Source organism: Lygodium microphyllum, chromosome 12 (assembly GCF_053477565.2).
Source record: "Lygodium microphyllum isolate KBCC chromosome 12, Lygodium_microphyllum_v1.1.10, whole genome shotgun sequence".
NCBI classification, from domain to species: domain Eukaryota; kingdom Viridiplantae; phylum Streptophyta; class Polypodiopsida; order Schizaeales; family Lygodiaceae; genus Lygodium; species Lygodium microphyllum.
This window is the reverse complement of record NC_141146.1, coordinates 135,126,109-135,150,045: the sequence shown is the minus strand read 5'-3', so window position 1 is coordinate 135,150,045 and position 23,937 is coordinate 135,126,109. Positions and strand designations below refer to the sequence as shown.

The 23,937-nt window shown below is 47.3% G+C and overlaps 1 protein-coding gene across 4 annotated transcripts in view; it reads right to left on the bottom strand.

Moving 5' to 3' along the window:
• LOC148028309 (uncharacterized) overlaps positions 1-23,937 on the bottom strand; it is a 185,535-nt gene that overhangs the window by 65,497 nt on the left and 96,101 nt on the right. For all 4 annotated transcript variants that reach the window (XM_087690114.1, XM_087690116.1, XM_087690115.1 and 1 more), the window contains 3 exons: positions 21,354-21,407; positions 8,759-8,850; positions 8,521-8,624 (listed from right to left, as the gene is read on the bottom strand). In XM_087690114.1, the coding sequence (XP_087546240.1) occupies positions 8,521-8,624; positions 8,759-8,850; positions 21,354-21,407 (250 nt within the window). The remainder of the gene's footprint in view (positions 1-8,520; positions 8,625-8,758; positions 8,851-21,353; positions 21,408-23,937) is intronic.

Sequence of the window (23,937 nt, the reverse complement as noted above, 5' to 3'; positions counted from 1 at the left end):
CTTCAACCCAGTCTGTGCCACGGGAATCCAAACCCGAAACCTGTTGTTTACCTTTATCCAGCGCTTTAGGTGGGTGAATAGCATCCTGCAACGGGACATCACATGCCATATCTTCCATGGGCAACGGAACATGCCCAGCATCTGAAGTGTGTTGCTGCTCTGGGCATTCGGCCATGAAATGCCCTAATTTTCCACAGGAAAAGCAATGTCCTGCAAAATTGCCCCATTTCAAACGAAAGCGTAAAGGATGCATGCCGGAGCAATTGAGACGTAACCACGCAGGCCTTTTCCTAGTAGTGTCCCATAACATACACAAGCGGTTACGATTCACGGCCCTTAAACTTGGAGGGACCAGAACAGTGCCCACAGCAGCCATGGTGTCCTTCAACAGTGGCCAATAAACAGCCGAGCAATTTTCCACTTCAACCCATACAGGGCACTCTCGTTGCAGCAGGCGTTGAAAATCTGCCATTGGGCGCCATGGTACAACATGGACCAAACGGCGATCAAAAAACAGAGGCAGTTTAGACAAGAGAGCAGCACGGTACGTCTCGGATTTTAACAGCACCTCAAAAAAGCCTCGGGGCCCCACAAAAATCTCTTCAACACATTCCCCTTGTAGCAGACTGTGCAGCCACTGGCGAATACGGGAAAGCTGGGGGATTCTACCAGTGAAGAAGAGTATCACGGCGCGATCATAGAATACTGAAAAGGAGCGCAAGACAGATTTGGGGTCAACAGTGGCTTCCAAAACATCTTCCGGTGCAGAGTCAGAAAAGACTTCCTGATTATGTTGAACATAATCGCCAAGTAGAGTGTTGGCAAACTCTACCAGATGCTCCCAGTCAACTTCCTGAGAGTCGGCAGAATCCGAAGCAACCTGAGCATAGGAACGATCCTGATGATCCATTGTCTCTTCCGAAGTGTGCTTGGTGCGTTTGCCTGCAGGCTGAAAGTCAGGAGCAGTGGGCATCTCTTCATTGCACGGAACCATATCGTCGGTTTCCTCGGTATCAGAGTCCGGACCAAGCGCTGCCACCGTTTGGTCTATAAAATCCAGGTCCAGACCAGCCATGGTGTATCACTGCGTATACCGGTCAGAGGCCGAACAAAGATCTCACGGGAGGCAAGAATGCGCAGGCCGCTCTCCCTCTTTCTTAGGCAAAACGGACCCGGCACTGGACTGACGAGCACGTCCGCAGGCAGAGAAGGGCTGGTTCTCTTTGCTGGCTGACGCTGTCGCGCGCTATGTGTGGCAACCTGGGTGTGACTGGCTGCTGCCCCTTGGTGGCAAAACGGGCAGATCAGGGCGGGCAGCAGGCAGAGGGCGACGGAAGCCCTCTCTCTCTCTCTCTCTCTCTCTCTCTCTCTCTCTCTCTCTCTCGTGAGGCAGAGGTGCACGTCTGTCTGCCTCAGTCGTGGCCTGTCCAGAGGTAGTGTAGGTGACGCAGAGGGCAGGGCGCAACCCTAACGATGCAGGTTTAGGAGCACGATGCGCAGGACTGACGGGCAGCTGCAGGGACCACGAGGCTCAGGTTTGATGGCGACAGCAGGGACCTCGAATCGCAGGGCTGACAGGCGATGGCTGCGACCAGGACCCGCAGGTCAGACGGCCCGCGGCAGGGAGGGGTGCTCAGACGAGGACATCTCTCTCCGTTCCCTCTCGATTCCCTGTCTCTCTCTCGCTCTGCCTCTCTATCACCTGTTCCGCCTGAGTCCTGCGCACAGGGGCCGCGCAGAGCTGCACAGACGTGATGCTGCGCGAGAAGGCAGGGGCGCGAGGCTGGGATCAAGTCGCCGTACAGGGAGGGTCACGCAGGGTTGCCATCGCCACGGTCACGCTTCTCTCTCTCTCTCTTTTTTTTCGTAAAAGGTAATTGTATTAATTACGAAAAAGTACAAGATTACATGATTACACGAGTACAAGAGATACGAGGGCCGTAGGCCAACGTGTGGGAAATCCCCAGACTAGTATACTAGAAAAGCTACACCAATCATGGCAAGGACCCAGAGGCAATTGCCAAATGCCAGGAATGCAAATCCTCCCGAGGGAGCAAGTCAGAGTGCCTGATGAGATCTAGCTGCCAATGCAAGAGCCCTTTAAGCCTTGCAATATGTCGCGGTACATTAGAGGCCGAATCAAAGATAAAAGCATTTCGGGTGGTCCAAATGTGCCAGCATCCCCAGTATCTGAAAAAGGGAAATAAGATCTTCATATGTAACTGTGGCGGCGTGGGATACTTTGGGCGCACAAAAACCCAATCAAAAGGAGTCAGTGAGGACCCCACCACTGTGCGCCAGATTTGGGACAAGAGAGACCAGATATTCTTGGCGAGCGGGCAAGAAAGAAAACGATGTCGGGCCGATTCCGCCGTAGTGGTACAGAAGAAACAATTGCCATTCGAGATTCAACCTCTCTCTCTCTCTCTCTCTCTCTCTTTTTTCGTAAAAGGTAATTGTATTAATTACGAAAAAAAATACAAGATTACTTGATTACAAGATACATGACGACAATGCAAGTCATCATGCGACGAGGTGCTAAGTACTACAAGTTACAATTTCATGGCAAGGATGCGGAGGAAATTGCCATATGCCAAGGACGGAAGTCCTCCGTAGAGAGCAAATCAGAACGATGGAGAAGAGCTAACTGCCAATACAAGAGGCCCTTAAGCCTCACAATATGTCGCTGAGCATTATGGGCTGAGTCAAACAGAAAAGCATTCCGAATGGTCCAGTTATGCCAACAGCCCCAGTATCGAAGAAAGTGATACATGAGCTTCATGTGTGGCTGTGCGGGAGAAGGGTATTTGGGCTGGCCCAAAACCCAATCAAAGGGGCGCAGTGTGATACCAACCACCCCTCGCCAAACGGCCGACAAAAATAACCAGACCTTCTTAGCGACGGGGCAGGAAATAAATCGGTGGCGAGCGGTTTCCATAGTAGTGGTGCAAAAGAAACAGGTGCCATTGGAGATTCGTCGCTTGGAAAGAGCCGAAGCAAGCGGAAGACCCCCAATGATCACTCTCCAAAGAAAGACTTTATATTTAAAGGGTGTCTTGTTGACCCAGCCCTCCATCACAGTGACCCTCCACCAGGAGCGGGATTTACGCAATCCCCATAAAGCATTCGCTTTAGTAACTAGCCATTGATTATCTTTAATCAGGAGATGATACACTTGATTAGCAGAAGCTTTGCTCAAAGGCAACCGGCCTTGTAGGTCCCGATCCTGCCAGGGATGATCCAAAGCAAGAGCAGGAAAGGGTTGTCTGTTCTAGAGCACCGTCACGAGCTGTTCCCATAAAGGCCTATATCCACGAGGGATCCGGAAAATCCTCCTAGCAGTACGAAAGGAGATAAGCACATTGCGACTGGCAAGGGTGGCATCCGCAACTGAGGACAAGCCCAACCGTGCCATCCGGTTGAATTGTGGTCTAAGCTCATGTTTACCTTCCCACGAAAGTAGACGCGAGACTGCCAGTAATTCCAATTGAAAAGAGTTAGTAGCCAGGCGATCCTCCGTTGGGTGCCACTGAGCCTTTCGAAGGACGTGTTTCCAGGAACACACCAAATGAGTAAGCAGCGATGAAGAAGAACTGGAAAACCGCGAATCCGCATTAAGAACGTGCCACCAAGAACTCCGGAGTCGGGTATTGCCATGCCGAAGCCCATGACCCTCAAGGAAAGAACGGGCGATAGCGACCCACGGATGATGATCATCCGAGCACATGGCGCGGAAAAGGGACCAACGGAGTGCCTGCATGTGGGTGTGGGCATCTAAAATAGCTCCGCCACCCATGCTTTTGGGGGTGCACGCATGCGACCACGAGATCCAGGAAATACTTGCCTTCAATGAGTCCTTCCAGAGCATGAAGCGAATAGACTGAGTGAGAGCATTCAGAGTCGTAGGAGTCCAAGGCAACAATGGCAAGAAATATGTGATCATTGGCAACATAATTATCTGGGCTACTTTGAGGCGGACATGAAAAGGCCAGGCCTGAGACTTCCAGTACATAAACTTGGCCATCATCTTCTGAGAAATCCACTGCAGAAACTGCTTTGGGGGAACATCAACCCCCAATGGGTATCCAAGATGCCTGACAATGGAACCTCGAGGAACAACCAGACCTTGCCAGTCCAAGGACTGCAAGTCCGACTCCGTGCAGCTTAGAATGGCTGATTTGAGTGGATTGATACGAAGGCCTGACGCCTGGCCAAAGAGACCCCAAACATCCAATGCTTTTCGAAGGTTATCCTTGTCCGCACGCAAAACCATAAAAGTATCATCCGCCAGGGATTGGCTAATGAAATGTTGCCCTGTAGGAAGCAACAGTCCGGCCAGCTGGGAAGCGGCGGCCATATGTGATAACATGGAAAGAACTGGATGTGTCGCAAGGGAAAATAATAAAGGGCTCAAAGGGCACCCCTGTTTGACAGAACGGGCAAGGACAAATGGCTCAGTAACACCTCCGTTCAGCATGACTCGCGAAGACGCCGCAGCACTAATGGTGTAGATCAGACGAGACATCCGAGCACCAAAGCCCATAGCAGACATAAGGTCAGCAACAAAAGACCAGTCCAGATAGTCAAAAGCCTTTTCCAGGTCCAGTTGAATCAATACCACCTCCTGATTAGAATGCCGGGCATAATCAATGGCCAATTGGGCATTCAAAACATTGTGTAGAATATTTCGGCCCTTAATGAAACCGTACTGGAGAGGGTGCACAAGGGCAGGGAGATGCTTATGGAGCCGATTCGCCATTACTTTGGAAAAGATTTTGTACATGGAACCCATTAGAGAAATGGGGCACCAGTGTGTCAACTTAGATGGCGAAGGAACTTTTGGAAGTAGTTTAATAAGTCCTTGTTTCCATGAGGGAGGCATGATCCCCGTTTCCCACACCTGCTGAAATGAGCCAAGTCGTGCCACATACGACTTTCCGGCGCATCCATGACCGAGTGCTCCGATGTAGACTGGGAAGAATCAACACACATATTGAAATCCCCCATGAAGAAGCCGCGTCTGCCAAGTGACAAGGAAGTCTGCAAAGTCTGCCAAAGCTCCCGGCGAGATAACGAATCATTCGGAGCATAGAGGCCAAGTAACCATAGGATTTCCCCTTCGAATAAGATTTCGACCACCAAAAAGCGGCCATGAACATCATTTTTAATAAGAACCGGCTGATATTTGGCATGTACAATCATGAGCACACCCGAATAATGCATGGCCTGTGTTCCTGCATAGAACAAACGAAAGCCATGGCAATCCACAACTTTACCGGCGTCAGTGTGACTCTTGTGCTCAACAGCACACAGGACATCCCACTGATTCTCATACAATGCAGTCCACATGGCATGTTGCTTGTGGCGAGAACAAATTCCTCGCACATTCCACGTGGCTATTTTCATGTGTATACAAAACACAATCAGGTACGAGGCACAGCTTGCCTCGATTTGACTTTGTCGGCGAGAATGTCCAGGACTCCCTCATCCAAGAAATCTGCCAACACCGCAAAAGAGTTCTGAGGACCAGATTTGGAAGTTGAGGGCATATCGGCTTGCTTGGGGTTGGAACGTGGGTAACGACGGTCCCACGGAGTAATGACGTTGCCTCTGGTATCAAAAGCCAGCTGTGCAGGTGGACCCTTGAGACGATCCGAATACATTTTCCTGGCGGGCTGGTGGCGGGGAGCTGAAGAAACCATAGCAGGAGCAGAGCGCTCTGACGACATCATTTCCTTCCTGCGCATATATGTTCGCATGGAATCGTGTGAGGTAGAAGGCCCAGTACTCTCCATGCCAGCACCAATCCTGTTGCCTTTTTTGGCGCGTACTTCAACCCAATCAGTAGCACGGGAATCCAGACCCGAAACCTGTTGTTTACCATTGGCCAGAACGTGGGGCGGGTGGGTAGGATCCAACGGCGGGGCATCACACACCATATCTTCCATGGGCGGAGCAACATGAGCTATATCTGAAACGTGTTGTTGCTCGGGGCATTCAGCCATAAAGTGCCCCAACTGTCCACAGGAAAAGCAATGGCCAGCAAAATTGCCCCATTTCAAACAAAAGTGTAACGGATGCATGCCGGAGCAATTGAGGCGTAACCATGCAGGCCGTTTCCGTGCAGTATCCCATAACATGCACAAGCGGTTGCGATTCACAGCCCTGAGACTGGGAGGGACCAGAACCGTGCCCACAGCGGCCATAGCATCCTTTAATAGCGGCCAATAAACAACCGGACAATTTTCCACTTCTACCCACACAGGGCATTCACGTTGCAGGAGGCGCTGGAAATCTGCCATCGGGCGCCATGGAACCACATGAACCAACCGACGATCAAAAAACAAAGGCAGTTTAGACAGAAGAGCAGCACGGTGCGTCTCTGTTTTCAAGAGGACCTCGAAAAAACCCCGGGATCCAACAAAAATCTCTTCAACACATTCCCCTTGTAGCAGACTCTGCAGCCATTGGCGAATACGGGAAAGCAGCGGAATGCGACCGGTGAAGAAGAGTATCACCGCGCGATCATAAAATACCGAAAAGGAGCGTAGGACAGTTTTTGGCTCGACGGTAGCTTCCAGAACATCGTCTGGAGCAGAGGCAGAGAAGGCTTCCTGGTTGTATTGAACATATTCACCAAGCAGAGTGTTGGCAAATTCCAACAGATGCTCCCAGTCCACCTCCTGAGAGTCCACCGGATCCGAAGCAACCTGCGCATAGGAACGATCGGGAGTAACGCCTATCTCTTCCGGGGTGTGCTTGGTACGTTTGCCCGTAGGCTGGATGTCAGGACCCGGGGGCAATTCTTCAATGCACGGAACCATATCCTCGGGTTCCTCAGCATCAGAGTCCGGGCCAAGTGCTGCCACCGTTTGGTCTAGGAAATCCAGATCCAAACCAGCCATCGTGTATGACAAACTGATCTCACAGAAGGACTGACCGACACACTCTCTCTCTCTCTCTCTCTCTCTTGCTGTGTACAGAGCAGAGGGCACGCGATTCCGGACGCTGCCTCTCTGACGAAGGTCAGGTTTAGGGTTTCACAGGAGGTGGGAAACAGGGCGTCTGGACAGCTCCGGGAGCAGGCGCGACAGTCAGCAACAGACGTCGACTTGTAAAGGGGCTGAAATCTGGCCAGGCACACCTCTGCAGGATGTGCGGGCGGAGCTGGGGCAGGGGGGGCACTCGGGCGAGGTGTTTTCGGCGGGGCCTTCTGGCGACAGCGGCGGGGCCTGCAGGCGACGGCGGCAGGACCTGCAGGCGACGGGACCTGCAGGCGGGACGACGGGGCCTGCTGCGGGACGACGGGACCTGCGGGACGACGGAACCTGCGGGACGACGGGACCTGCGGCGGGACCTGCAGGCGAGGGCGACGGGGCCTGCAGGCGAGGGCGGCGGGGCCTGCGACAAGCGTAGCAATGGCAGGAACCTCTCTGTCGGCGAACGGGCGAACGGGCGCAGGGCAGGGCAGGGCGAACGGGCGAACGGGCAGGGCAGGGCGAATGGGCGAACAGGCGCAGGGCGGACGACGAAACGCGACGGTCAGACGACCGTCAGTAGCGCAACCAACTCAGGCGACGCCATCGCGAGCTCCGTTCCGTGCGCAGCTCTCTGTCTTGCTCAGAGGTTTTGACTCCTTGAGCTCCCAAGACTTTCTCTCTCTCTCTCTCTCTCTCTCTCTCTCTCTCTCTCTCTCTCTCTCTCTCTCTCTGTGTTTGTGTTCTTGAGCCTTCAGTCTTGATATTGACACTTGTATTGGCCTTGGCCCTTTTTTCATATCTGTTTCAGCCTTTACTTGCATGTATGCCATTAGTCTTACTTTATTCAGCTCTCTTATGTAGTATGTACTCATTTTGCAACGTCAAGTGATGAGCCTTGAGTCTTGATATTGACACTTGTACTAGACTTGGCCCTCTTTTCATATCTATTTCAGGATTTACTTGCTTTTTGTGCTGTAAATCTTACTTTATCCAGCTCTCTTACGTGGTATGTAATCATTTTTGCAACATCAAGTGACCTTAGTATATGATGAAATGTTCATTTTGTTTTACTAGTGCAATTTGATCTTTAAAGTGATGGATTTAGAGTCTTTGAATACTTGTGAAGTGTTTACCTTAGAATTACAAGAATTTCCCAGTTTTACCTATTTTTGAATGCCTTGTTTCCAGAATGGGGCCATTCTTATGCCATTCCCCATTGCCGTACCCCGCTCGCTTTCTAGTAGCTATGCTTTATAAGCCCATGGGTGGATCTTTTAAACTAACTAGAAGGACAACTGCTTTACTACCAGATACTCTGGTATGAAAGCAGCTTTAGGAAATGGGCTCATATACACAATATTGGAGAGGAAACCTTTTTAACAATTGCATCCAACTATAATTGCAAACAAAGAATCCTAAACGAGTTCAATAATTGGAAACAAAGAATCCTAAACAAGTTCAATGGATTCAACAAACCTAAAAAATAAGTGTGTGGATCCAAAAGTCGTTCAGAAGCTCTGATTAAATTGGCAGCACTCACCAAGAGTTTGCTGTAAGGTTATGATGTATGTTGGCACAAAATTAGCAGCTTTTCCAGGATGGTATTGCAGTACACTAACTGTCCCTGATACATCTCCAATGTACCTGCTCATTCGAGATTTTGTTTTAAAAATCTGAGAATTCATTCATGAGAATAGTGTCGAAATGATTGGAAAGTGCTATTTAAAATACTTGGAGACTAAGGAGAATTTGTACTTTCGTATTTATGTAGACCATACCAGAATTTTCTGTCATGGAAAGCAGTTAGTGCTGTCACCTCTCTACCCCATGTGTGAGATCCAACTAAAGTAGCTTTTCTCAAATCCCAAACCTATCCTGAGAAAAATAACTTGAGCAAACATTGTGAACTAAAATTTCTATATACTTTCTCATTCAGAAAGAACAAAAGCACAGCACAAGGTTACACGAATTTGTCACTTCAATAACAGTATATAGGTCCTTTTTCCACCAGAAAAAAATATGTAGCTCCTTTCCCAACAGAATCCTCTCTAGATTTTCTCTTTTTTGATCCCATGTTAATTATCCTTTGATAATTTTAAATGTCCCATCGTGCTATAAAGGATCCCTATACAGGTACCAATGGGAAAGAGGACAGCCAAGACTGCAAGCATCAGCCTACCATTATCTACTTTGACAGCCAGTGTACCATTGCCTAGGCTGGATCCCAGCCTTCTTTCTGAGCACTAAGCACATTGGGGTTCATTATCATCTTGTCATGAACAGATCAAGGTGGCAGCCCTTTGACTAGAATGCATCACTGCACAGGACAATGTAAAGGATGTGTTTACCAGGACATTACCTATCAGAAGCCTTGGAGATCTTCTATACGTTGGAGATGCTCTACTATGACATACCCCTCAATCCATTGTACCTGCGTCCTTTGTAGCCCCTCAGCTCATTCAGGTTCTTATTCCCTGACGTCACTAAGAGGAGGTGTTGAGTTTGTATGTCCAGCTCCATATCTGGGCACCAAGGCTGTGTTTAGCTCATGTCTACAGCCCATGATTTGGTCACTTTCTATCATAGTCAGTTTTGCCAGGTGGAACCCATTTAGGCCGCACCATTTTAGTTCCTTTTAGATCGGCTGTTTTCTCCATCAAAATAGGTAATCAATTCCACAATTGTTGCCCATTCGAAAGCATCCATGCTTGTAAATACTCCAATTCTCAGCTAGGTCTTCTGTGCCTAAGGTCTTAGCCTGGGAGTCTCATTCCATCTACCTTTATTCTCTGCTTGCACGTTTGTTTCCATCAAGGGTGGAGGTTGGTGAACTCAAAATTATTCTATGTGCTAGAGCAGCAATACAAGGGTTCTTTATCATGGCAGCCTTGCAATGAGAGGACTACTCACCCATATAATCAAGGAGCAGAAATGTCCAATACCCACCACTGATTTTCGTGGGAATGGTCTGAGGCCTGAGGGAGAGTGCCAGAGAGTGGCATCTTTCGTGTGCAGTTCATAAGTGTAGGAATATTTCCAAATCTGGAGAAGATGGAGTCGACTTGACTTGAGGCTGATGTCACGTAGCAGCTAAGAACTAGCCAGATCAGGAAGTGACTGAAAATCTGATGACGCAGCTGCAGAATCTGCAGGCGAACTGCAGGAACGGCAATGCAGATCTGCTGACGACTCTTTTTTTTTGCGAGTAAAGTGTGGCTAACTATATTACTCAAAAGGCTGAATACAACGAAGTGCACATGCTCAACAGACTAGCTGGAGCTGATGCAAATCACAAATCCATCATGTATACAAGCTTCTCAAGGTGGTCTAGGCGGGATGGGGGCAAGAAGCCATGGAGGGGGGGTGTATTGCCATCTGGGGCTGCAAGCCTGCATCATGAAGAACAGGTAATGGCCGTCCCAAGTGCGCAGAAAGTGAAAACAAAGTTCGTGACGGACTCGAGACTCACCCTGCACCTAGCCCCACCGACCGCGGAGGGAGTGGATGTTGGAGGTCCAAAGCTCCGCCAAATTCACATATACTGAAAGGCACTCTCCACCAAAAACCATTTGACAGCGTGCCTTCCAAATGTGCCATCCTATAAGACGGCCTCTGATCTCCCATACCTCAGAGCGCTCTGTTGTGGGCTCGAACACTTGGCGGATGGGTAAAGCCTCCAAGCCGACCACTGCACAAGACCCAGCCTCAATGAGAAAAATCGTGTCCTGCATCCCGGCCTCATACAAGAGGTGACGACCCTGGCTAACTGCCTGCCAGCAAAAATCCCCCCACGAGATACATTTAGGGTTGGGTGCCACACGGCGGAGAATACAGCAGGCTCCTCTCCACACGAGCTGTGCCGCCTCACAAGACCACAGGCAATGCTTTGGAGTTTCCAAGTGCTACTGTGGGCAGCACTTACAACCTCCATCCTACTGCATCTAGGCCAACATACTCCCAGCAGCCAAACCTCCATGTGCCAAAAGCCAAGGAAATATGACATCCTCCTCAGCCTCCAACTGTCCCATAGGCAACACAAGAAGGTATTCATAGAACAACCGTGCATAATGCAACAGCTGACACTCAACTTCATAGAAAGTAGGCATGGTAGGCTTTGAAACTATACCTTCCACAAAATTGAAGTATTTCTTGGGTGTGACCTAATCGTCAAAGAACTTGGGAGTCCTTGTAGTGGAGAATTTGGCAAGAAGACGCTGATACTATGCCAACTTGGCTTTCAAGTCATTCCAGTCAGAGATTTTGAAATTTTGAAGCTCATGGTCAAGATTGATACGAGGGGTTCTATCCCAAGCGGCATAGCGGTCGGTCAAGTATACCCATCACTCTGACGCTAAGTCAAAATGCTAAAGCTGAGAATGAAACTCAGGCAATAAGCCCTAATCAGACAATAGCGGAGGCATTCCTACCCTTCCATGAGCGGATGACCTCGTATGAAACAAGTGCGGGATTGGGTTGGGGTTCCAACCCCTGCACACGATCCCATAGATTCTGTGAGTCAAGGACATGTCTCATCAAGTTCGACCAAGTGGTAAAGTTTGACCCGTTGAAACGAGTCTTGTCATTGAATGCATGCTTCGCTGAAGATGAGGTAGAACCAAGAGGTGTCGCGGGAAAGTGGGGTAAGATCGATTGATGGAATAAGATGGTGGTGGTGGTGGAGGGGTCTGATAAGGAGGGGAAAGAGGTGGGCAGGTAGAAATGGGTTATGAATGTCCAATGAGTGCCGATTGAGGCGGAGGCACTGGAACATGAATGTTTCCATAAGGTGTCCGTGTAGGTGGAGGCAGTGGGACACAGAAGCCCTGTCCAAAGTTTGGCTGAGGCACAACGGGATAACCAAAAAGTCCACTAGGTAAGGCCATGGAGGCAAACTGTGGTACCAACTGATCCACACTTGGGAGAGACTCAAAGAGATACCCAGGCTGCAATGATCCCAAAAGTGTATGAGAAGAAGGTGGAACACCACCCGACTGAGGCAAGGATGAGATCCTAGAAGGTGTGCCTATGTTTCCATAACCCCCCGGTGTGATGTGCCGTGCAACATGAGGTGTCTGAAATGGGAATGTGAATGGTGTGAATGGAAGTGGAGAAGCAACAGAAGAAGATGATGCGATGGGTGGGTTTTGAAGTTGAGTGAAAGGTGAAGATGCATTTTGTTCATTTTTCCCATTTAATGATTGAAAATGAAAAGATGATGATGAAGATGCACCATGTAATGAAGGAATCGGAACACCAAATTCATTCTGATTTTGAGAAGTAAACTGAAAAGAAGAAAGGGTAGAAGAAGAAGTACCTAGCTTTTTCTTATAATCCCTACGACGTGTGTTAACATACAAGAATTGGTCCTCAAGAGAACCTTTTCCATAGTCAACAAACTGTACTCTTTCTTCCTCATGATTTCTACCAGTATATTGCAAAACAGAAGAGGTAAAAGATGAAGGAACAAAAGACGAATCTAAAGTACCTTGCACGGGAGTAGACAAAAGAGAATGAAAGAATGGAATATACTTCGGATCTCTTTCTCCAGTAGAAAGGCCCATCCCTGATGGAGGTCTTGACGGCCCTGCAACATCATCAAACTTACGAGTAAATTTGAAGAAAGAAAATCATGTATACCTTCATTTAGTAGCTTTTCTTGAAGGGAAATCCTTCGGTTGAGCTCCTTAATCTTCTTTTGTCTGTAAGCCATGATCATGTGATATTCTTCATCGGACAGCTTACATAACTTTGTTTCTTTCTTATGGTCAGACGTGTCTTCCACCATGTCAGAACTTTGTGGAGTAAGCTAATCTGCCCACTCTCATTCGGTTCTTGGCATAGATATTTCTGGAGACTGAACTAGTGTTGTTGTGTTCCAAGTCATCTGAACCTACTATTGTTCTTGCTTCTGCAAAGAGCTTTCAGATCAAGGCCTAGGTTTCTCTCAGAGAACCTTGCTCCAATACCATGTAAAGAAATACCCTAACACAAAATCACGAACAGAAATCATATGACAAAGCACAGTCTGATAAAAAAACACAATTAGGGTTAGGGTAACTCAAAGACAATGAACACAGAAAATAAATGAAGTGATATGACTGCTGAATATACAATGCTCATTCAGCAAACACACTATACAGTGAATGAATACTGAACCTTGAACTCCTGTATCTCAAGAATTAGGGCAAGGGTAATGAGCTGGAGAGTGTGTCGTACTCCGAACGGATCTCAAATCATAGCAGTGTTGAGAAACCCTTCACCCGCAGTTTGCGTTTTTGTGTTTTGCGTTTAGGGTTTGCAGCCCCAAAAAGAGGCGCCATCCTAGACTGGCTATGCCTATTTATAGGCCACTCTCTCATTCATTCCTGACGGCTCATTCATTTAGTTCGTCACCTCTTCTCTCCAGCCTCTCCACTACCCTCACACCCCTTCACAAGGACATTGTGATTCGTGGTTTGTGGCTGTCATCATCATCTTCCTTGTGCTACGGCACCCTTGTTCCCTTGTATCACATTCACTCCATGATTCGGAACTTCATCATTCCATTCATCAGAGTTTCTTCTCTCTTCTCCATGTTTGCCGAGTTCACTCCGTGTTCCTCCCCGCCAACCCTACTATCTCGCTGGTACATCATCTTTTGACATGGTATCAGAGCTGGATTTACTCACCTAGCAGTGAAGATCCTCCACTCCAGTGAAGGCAAAGACCTGTGGCAGGTTCTGCATCCACTTCTCTTCTTCTTCCGTTGCATCAACATCTCGTTTTTTGCAGATTTCAGGTGTTTCAGCTTGCTGCCCACACCCCGTTCACGGAGGACATCTCAGCCGGAGCTGTCCATTGTTGTCTCCATCAATTCGCGCCTGATTTCCAGCCCTCTTCACGCAATTTGGAGCTGATTCCAGACAGGCGACTGCTGTTCTTGTGCAGACCTGCTGCCATAGAGCCTGCCACATCATCACAATCCTACTGCCTGCGTTTTTAGTCTTTCTCTCTCCTGCAGGCTGTCCTGCCTGCATTTTTAGTCTTTCTCTCTCCTCACCTGCATTTTTCTACTAGTTGCAACCTCTTATTGCTGGTCACATCCTCTTCCCACTAGTAGCTCACTTCCAGTCCTTCCACTACCCTCCCACCTCTTGAGGCGGAAATTGCGGTTCATGCTTCACACTGCCCTCACACCCCTTGAGGCGGACATTGCGGTTCGTGGTTCATGGTGGCTGACCTCTTCCTTCTTCAGCAAGGCACACTGGTATCCATGGCTTCTTTACCAATAGATGACCAGACTACTGGGAGCTCCTACTGTGGCATCACCGGATATCCCACCGAAGGCTGTCGACTTCGAAATTTGCTCCCTACCCCTTCGGAGTATATGCATCTTCCACTAGGCACTCCTTGTGCCAGGTCTCCTTTCTGGGCCACAAAGATCATTCTTCATCGGCTATCAGCGTACTATGCTCAAGGCAAGAAGACGCGTCCAATGTGCACTAAGTCTTTTCGAGCACATGGAGGATCGATTGGCGCTACGACCTCCTGGAGATTGTCGCAATGTCAGCGGCAATCTTCTCCCACTTATTTTCAGGTACAGTGGCTTCTATGACCTACAGATCTGCAGTCCGCTCCATCGAGAGACAGTGATTGTTTGACACCGTCTCCTCGTCAGTCTGCTCCTTTGAGAGACAGTGGCTGCTCGACTCCTTCCTCTTCTTTGGCTACCCAATCCGCTTTACTGAGAGATAGCGACTGTTGCCCACCTCTTGCTCATTCTAAGCCCCACCCTTCCCCACCCTCAACTACTCAGGTTCGAGAGGCTACCTTTGGGAGCTTTTCGATACCCCAGATACCTTCTTCAGCACGACCGGCAGCACTTCCTTCGTCATCAAACATTTTGAAGTCCGTGATCCATGAGTTTTTGAATTCCCTATCTACTTCAGAGAGGGATGTTATTTCTTTTCCCTCAAAGGGGGCATCTACTTCTTCTTCGACTTCAGCGAGGGCCCCTCCACCTCCCACCTCAGAGGGAGAACCTACTCCACATGAAATTCTTCACCCATCCTCTACTTTCTTGGGGTGGCTGTCTTCGACTAGTCATCTCTTCTACTGATACCCAAGATCTTTAGGTACCACCTAGATCGAGACCTCGGAGGTTCAACCACGACTTGGTGACGAGGCCTTCGTATTCCTTCCAGCATGGATGTACTGAGCTAGTGGCTTCTCTCTTGAGGTTGAGTTTCGGGTTCTCCAATTCACTCTGTCTACTATTCTTTCAGGTGGAAATCTTGGATCTTCAAGATCCCCTACATCTTCCTCCTCTTCTTCTTCTTGCCTAGGTCACTTGATCAGCATGAGCCACCTCCCGAGATTGAGTACGGGCATATCCTTATGGTTCTCGGCACCACACAAAGTCCGACATTCCTCCTATGCATTGCATGTTTTCATCATCTTTGTACTAGGGCGCTTGGGCAAGTGAACAATTTTCCCACGAGTGACACTATTCAAGTGGCACCTGCTGCATGAGCATTCTTCAACATGTAGCATTGCATCTCCGCCTCACTCTTCTCTTATTCCCCTTTTTAGGCCTGAGAGGGGGTATTGAGAAACCCTTCACCCTTCACCTGCAGTTTGCATTTTTGCGTTTCTGCATTTTGCATTTAGGGTTTGCAGCCCAAAAAGAGATGCCATCCTAGACTGACTATGCTATTTGTAGGCCACTCTCTCATTCATTCTTGACGGCTCATTCATTCAATCCGTCACCTCTTCTCTCCAGCCTCTCCACTACCCTCACACCCCTTCACGAGGACATTGCGGTTCGTGGTTCGTGGCTGTCATCATCATCTTCCATGTGCTACGGCACCCTTGTTCCCTTGTATCACATTCACTCTATGATTTGGAACTTCATCATTCCATTCATCAGAGTTTCTTCTCTCTTCTCTTCTCTTCTCCATGTTTGCCGAGTTCACTCCGTGTTCCTCCCCGCCAACCCTACTGTCTCGCTAGTACATCATCTTTTGAAAAGCAAGGCAACCTCCAGATGTCGAACAACAATAAACACAGCCTGTGTATGGCTGGACCTGAAGCAAACGGCAGCCTAGAGAGAGAGTGTGCAATATCATGCCACCCTTCTCACTTCCACCATGCTACTAGATAAACCAATTTGCAACCCATCGTTGGGGCTTGGCGAGTCGGGAAGGCTGACACAAAAACAAAAGTCCTCATCTTGAAGTTTGGAGACCTGGAAAAGAAGAGAGCCTTCCTCTCTAAGAGGATCACTCTCAAAGGAGAAAAGATCTACCTAGATGAAGGCCTCACCCCAGCCCAGTTAGCCCACAGGAGGGAAAATATGCCACGTGTTCTAGAGGCACGGAAAGCAGGTAAATGGGCTGTATACAGAGATGGAAGAGTCATCATCACAGAGAAAAGGACGGCATGACGGTGCGCGGCCTATGAGACCCTGAAGTTCACACTGTGGAATTGCAATGGCTCCCTTAAGACAGATGTAGGTTATTTTGAGGATACTTTCAAAGGTATAGACATTGCTATGTATACTGAGACACATCAATGTAAAGACAGCCATTTACCTGATGTATATGGATACAGATGGGAAAGTGTATATCGCCCTCAGCCTAGACGGCCTGGAGGGACGAGGGGATCAGGAGGTGTGGCAATTCTATTTAGAGAAAAGCTCCGAGATACAGTCCAAGTGGTACATAGAGATGTAGAGGCAAGATACATGTGGATCAGGTTACGTACAAGCAGAACTCGCGACATGTATATTGCCATATGCTATTTTCCCCCTGCATACTCTAAGTTTGCCCCTAAAGAGGCATCCCCGTATACACCACTATATGAGGACATAATGGGATACATGAGAATTGGGGATGTTCTACTAGCAGGAGACTTTAATGCACGCACAGGAAACAACCAATCTGCTTTCTTTGACACTAGTGATGAGATGTTCAGAGATATTGCATTAGATGAAGTGGGATTAGTTAGATCAGCCCAAGATAGAGAGATAACAGAATATGGAACACACCTACTGGCACTAGGAAGTGCACATGGTTTGGCCATCCTTAACGGGCTACCACAGTGGCCAAGATCTAATGGCTTCACATGTTGGAATAACAAGAAGGGGTCAAACACAGTGGACTATTTGATTGGATCACCCAACTTGCTACCTGACATAAAAAGTTTTGAAATCTCGGACAGACCAATTGGATTAGTAGCAGACCATGCTATTCTAGCTTTCACAATGCAATATGGGCATATACATGAAGCACAGTCACATATACCAAAATTACCACGCTATGATTTTGTGGAAGCGACCTCACACATATACAACATTACTGTGCGAGATGCATTGAGGGAGCTAGACACACAGGCCTCTCTGGATGAGTTTACAGGACAGTTGGCCGAGATAATACACACTTCAACAGCATACGCTTTCCCACACACTACACCGTCAGATAAACCTCCACGAGGTAATGCTCCACAGAATGGCTGGTATGATGATGAGTGCAGAGAGACACGAGCACGTTTTCAGCGAGAGCTGGCACTTGGTATATGCACCCATAAGCATGCTCGAACACTCTTCAGACGGTTGGTACGCAAAAAGAAGCAGGAATACCTGAGCAGACTAGAAACAGAAATGTATTCCATGTTCTTGGGGCAGGACAGCAAGAGAGCGTGGAAAAAGATGCATGAGAGCCAGCCACCCCTACAAATTACTAGACCGGATGATTGGTATGGATATGCTTGCACACTCTATGATATCCCTGGCCAAGAGCCTATGCCACTCCCCTCAACCTCAAGACCAGCAAATTGCAGATTTTTCACAGAAAAAAAAGTGAGGAATGCCATATGGAAGCTGAAAAATGGAAGAGCCCAAGACCATGAGGGTTTAGTGGCTGAACACTTCACGCATGCCTGTGATATTCTGGCACCAACGCTGGCTCACATCTTTAATAGGGCAGTTTGTGAGGGATTTCCAACCTGTTGGTCAGACCATATTATTGTGCCGCTCTTTAAGAGTGGAGACCCCGCGCTACCTAGTAACTACCGAACTATCATGATTGGACACATGCTGGCCAAGATATATGGCTCTATCGTGGAACAAGCGTTGAGTGAATGGGCCGAGATGCATGGCCTGAGGTCAAAAGGCCAGGCTGGCTTCAGGAGGGGACATACAACTCTAGACCATATCTTTACGTTGAGGGCAATCATTGAAGAAGGCAAGGCATTCAAGAAAAAGATCTATTGCTGTTTTGTGGACTTTCGCAAGGCCTTTGACACAGTGCCACGTGCTAGACTCATGAAAAGAATGCAAAACATTGATGTGCCCGTAGAGATACAGTGGAGTATCTATGCCCTATATGAGACAGTGACAGGCAGAGTACGAACACCTGAGGGCATCTCAGATACAGTCAATAGCACCATTGGGGTGAAACAAGGCTGTCCACTTTCACCGACACTTTTTGGGCTGTATATAGATGAAATTTCAGAATATGTGGATAGGACAGGTGGGGCCGGAGCCAGCCTAGCTGGAGTGCTGATACCATTACTGCTTTATGCCGATGATATTGTACTTATATCTGACTCACCTGAGGGACTAAATAGACACTTGGATGCATTATCAGCTTTTTGCAGAGATAGAGATCTTAAGGTGAACCTTGGGAAAACTAAAGTTATGGTATTTAACACTTCAGCTGCTTGGGTGACAAGAGCTGAGCACCAGTTTACTTTTGACGGAGAGCCAGTGGAGATGGTTAGGCAATATGTTTATTTGGGGGTCACATTGAAGGGACCACAGTTCTCTTGGAGAGAGACATCAGAGGCTCGTTTGGCAAAAGCATATGCAGCCTTAGGGACATTGGAGAGGCAATGTGCTCACATACAATTTCATGAGCCGCGCACCAAACTGTGGCTTTTTGACACCTTGGTTACACCCACACTCCTATATGGGGCAGCTATTTGGGGTCCGAGTCTGTTTCACACGAGGAGACAGCCTTTGGAAGACCAGGATGGACCAGAGAAGGAATACTATGATGGATGGGAGCATATGGAAAGACCACTGGTCATGATGATCTCACGCATGATACGAGCGAAGAGCTCGACCCCACATGAGATTATCAGAGCTGAGTTGGGGGCATCACCCATGGTGGCTGAGGCCTTGGTTCAGGCAGTGACTTTCATACATAGACTATGGGAGCTCCCCCAAGATAGATACCCACGGCTAGCCCTGGCCTCTTCTAGACAACTAGCAGCAGACGGTGACAGACACTGTTGGTATGCTCAGATGAGCACATGGATGCGTCTACATGGTCTGCAGATTGACAGACTACCCCCCTTTGACTATAGCCTGGATTGCCCTACACTTGACCTAAGCCGATCAGAGCTAAACCATGTGATCAGAGCAGACATACTGAAGTTAGATACGGAGAAGACCTGGATCCGACCCCCCTCGCCCCATGGCACGAGGATGGCACACTACCAGACCCACTTCCTCCAGGTATCTGAGGATGGTTTCATCACCCGACCCAATTACATGGACACACAGCTGCCTCATGGACTACGCACAGCTATTGGTCAGATCCGCACCTCATCCCACCACCTGAGGATTGAGACAGGCAGATGGGAGGGTATACAGACAGAAGAACGCATATGCCCACTATGCGACAAAGAGCCAGAGACAGAGGAACACTACATCTGCCGATGCACTGTATATTACGACATACGAGGTAGATACCACTGTCTATTTCGAGAGGGTTTTGGACCCCTGAGACGGATCATGCAGTATGAGGATCAGAGATGCTTGGGATTTTTCCGCTTGGAGCTCCAGAGGCGCAGAGCAACAATTCTACGGAGTAGGAGGCCCCCACAGCTCGGCTCACATAGACAGAGAGCAGTCACTGACTTTTTCATGGATACACGACAGAGTATGGCAGATACCACTACTACTGCCACACAGCCTACAGGAATACATCATCATTGGACCTCATCTTCTGTAGGTGTCCCTTTGGATAGAGCAGTGGCACTTAGCCGGTCTAGGCGCCCACGTCCACCCGGACGAAGGCCTAGACATCCACACCACAGACAAATTAAAGCCATCATTGAGCGCCACAGGAGACAGATGCCAAGACGCCTTAGCTATGTAGAGATACACTTCCCTAGAGAACAGACATATCATTGATGGAGAGTTTTCCTTTCTCTACTCTCACTTTCAGATCACTGACATGTTTCCCTTTATGGGACACTATTTCATTTCATTTCATTTCCTTTTCAGTCTTATAGGCATGTTCTTCATCTTTCTTCTCGTTCTAGATGAGAAACACACCATCATCATTGTATGTACTGTTTTGGTCTCATAGGCCACATTGGCCTTTTAGAGACGTTAATACACACACACACTCTCTCTCTCTCTCTCTCTCTCTCTTTATATATATATATATGCCGTTCCCTCCGTTCCCGTTCCCTAACTTTAGGCGTTCCCCTCGTTCCTGGGTCCCGTTCCGTTCCCATTCCCCGTTCCTGGTAACTATGCTCCTAGCCCTACTAAAGGCCTTGTTACAGCCACAATCAGGAGACTGCACAAAATCACAAATGGAAGCTTATAAGAAAATTATTAACTTAGCATGTCAAGGCAACCAGATACCAGCAGGTGACAGAGCGGCAAATAACACCTTTGATAGAGACAGTTGCAGCTATATACATGGACATCAGAGGTCACTAAGAAAAGAAGTTTGAGAGAGGATGGGGAAAGTCAAGATGCCTTCGTTCCGATTTCTGAATGAGGGCATTCTCGCTCTTGAGAAGAGCACAAGGTTGATGGTAGTATAGAAACCAGTGTGCGTTCCTGCTTCTTATAGTTTGTGGTATAAAGTAGCTAAATTTAGAGCCTCTGGCCAGAGAACACCAAGTCAATATGTGCAGTTTTCCTTTTACCCTTCAAAAAAATATTTGCATTTTCTTTCAAGTAATAGAAGGACTACTTTGTGGGACAAAGCCAGAATGTGAAAGGCCACATGTACCAAGAGACATATGAGGTCCATGAGATGCAACCTATCTAGCTTATATAGTTGGATATCCTCCACACACCACGGAGATCCAGGAATGTGCAGAAAGTATTACATTTATAAGAACCATCCTTCAAGCATATTGGTATTTCATGCTTGGAAAGGCTCTATTTCTAAATAACTGAAATCACTGTTAAAGGCAGTTTGACTCATTAATTGCAGTATAAACTGATTCACTTTTAAGCACCTTTTAGAAACAACTAGTGAGAAAACTAAGAGTAGGAAATCCTTATAGGATATGATTGCTAGTCTTTAGTAGAGATAATGTTCCCAGGTTTTTGAAAAATAATGCAAAATACCAAACACTTACCTCAATGATGTTGTGTACATCAACGCTAACTACTAGACCTTGGTCAGTATTGAGCTGCACATAACAACAAGTGAAAGTGAACCACAACTTTTTCATGGTTTCCTTTACTAGGTCCACCGATAGAACTACGAATAGATACACCAAAGAATGTCAAGAGACACGTAAGTTATGCACACTCACAACTAGATAAACATAAGATTTTGTGCCCAATCTATTTTTGCAGTCATTTTATGAGCTGGAATCAGACTTATAGTTGAAAATGGATAACGCTTAAAGGAATCAGTCTTCATTCACTTACTTCATTAGATAGTCTTAGTATCAATATCAATCATGCAATAAATATAATAAGTATTATCTGTGGGAAACTTCAATCTCGCTTCAATCTGTTGCATTCTCTGTAACTCAATATATGTAATGATTTCACACAATAATCACACTTGTATGCCCAAGCTAGGGCTTGCATCATCAAAACAGCTACCCAAGAGAAGTGAAATGTTTTTGAGGGCATGGGCTGGACTGACATTTCACCTTTTTAATATGGTGACATGGACCTCAACTAGATCTCCTACACAAGAAGCCACAAGTTGTTGATCCTAGATTTAATAGGTATACATAGTAAATTCTCTCCCAACCAAGACTCAGTTTCATAAAGTGGACTTAGCCAGTAGTTGAGTAAGCATGGTTCCAACTTTTAGGTTAGGCCATATGGCAACACCTTGCATATAAGAAGTTCAATACTTAGATAGGTTCAAGAAAATATCCCTACATATAAATACTAGAGAGAGACAGAGAGAGACGGAGATAAGGTATAAGAGAGGAAGAATTCACTGAAACTCATGGGAGCATGCTGAATCAAGAACTGCTCCAATGGCAAGCTCAGAAACTTTGTTCCAACTCACCGTGCATCCATACAAAAGAAATGAAGATTGTACAAGCACCTAGAGCATAGAGAACAGAGAAGATTGTAGGGAAACAAAGGGGAGAAGAAAAAAGAGTGAAGAACAGCTCCAAATTCACCTCACATAGCTAGCTACAAGCTCCAAATTCACCTCACATAGCTAGCTACAAGCAACACAAACAACACACCCCTCTATCACTCCCATGCAAATAAGAAAGCAAGCAAGCAAGAGACTCCAGGGAGGAAGCCAATCTCTCTATTCTGTATGTTGCCCATGTAAGAAAGTGTAGCCCATCTCTCCCTCCATCTTTGCTGTTTCTGCCCCAGTCTGCTGTCTGTCTCACCGATCCAGCCATTATCACAGCTACGTTCACTGCTGCCAGACATTTCCGGAGGCTGTCTGCTGCAATTCGGGATCGGTCAAAGTACAGTAGACTCTCTAGCTCGTACTGTCTACCCCATTCCTAGAGGCACGGGAGTTCAAGGCTCAATATTTCACATTTGCATAGTGTATGTGCTGCATTCCACATCATACATATATTCAACATTCATTCATAACTATGTTCTATATCACTCTATGCTTGTCGAACGATTGTCTTTGTTATATATAGACGAGTATTTCTTTACATGGTATCAAAGCTAGGTACTCTCTGAAGAAACCTAGGCCCTCGATTGGAAAGTTCATCATTTTAGAAATAGGAACTATTACAAGGAAGATGACTTCAAACACTTCCACGCCACTTTAGTCTCTAGTACATTCTATGCTGAGCATCAAGCAAACTCAAAATTTACTTCAACTTTATTTCTCGAAGTGAAAATGAAGTTGGTGCATCATCATTTCAGCCATCACCATCTAATTTTCAATTTGCTTCAAATGAATTTCCATTCACTTCTATTCCATCTACACCACAATTTCAAATCCCATCTTTCTCCAATGTACCTACATCTACATTTACACCATTATTCACATCACCATTCCACCTGTCCAACCACACACCACATTGGGGGGATTTTCAAACATCGGCACATCCTATCCCTTTAGGTCCTCTACTTCTATATATTCAAGTGGTGGGGATGCACGGATGGTGGGGGGTTTATCCCCTCCATAGATACCTATACGCACAAGTATCCCACCCATGGGTCTCAAGCCCCATCCTATTTTCCCATCTCTTAGGTGGCCATATAGTGTGCCAACATGACCATATCCAATGGGCCATCCTACATCTTTTTGGCATGTGAACCATCCACAAATGAGTCATCTCCTTTAGGGAACAATCTAAAGTTGCCATGGCAAGCACTTTGATACCTTATGTAGCATCTAGTTATCCACCTTTCTATCCTATGCCACCCACCTATCCTCCTCAAGCCATATCTACATCAATCAAACATGCGTTTACATATAAGACTTGTTTCAAGGGGTCTAACTTTACCACTTGGTCTAATCTGATGCAGCATGTCTTGGATTCCCAAGGCTTGTGGAACCTTGTTCCGGGGCAAGAACCTCAACCTACTGACCCCCTCTAGTTCTCATATGCCGTAGTCAAGTTGATGTAGGGTCTTATGCCTAGATTTCTCTTAACTCCAACACTTTGACCTTGCATTTGAGCGTTTGGCACATCTAGTTGACCACTATGTGGCTAGGGACCATATATCTGACAAATCAACCTTGAACATGAGCTCCAAGAG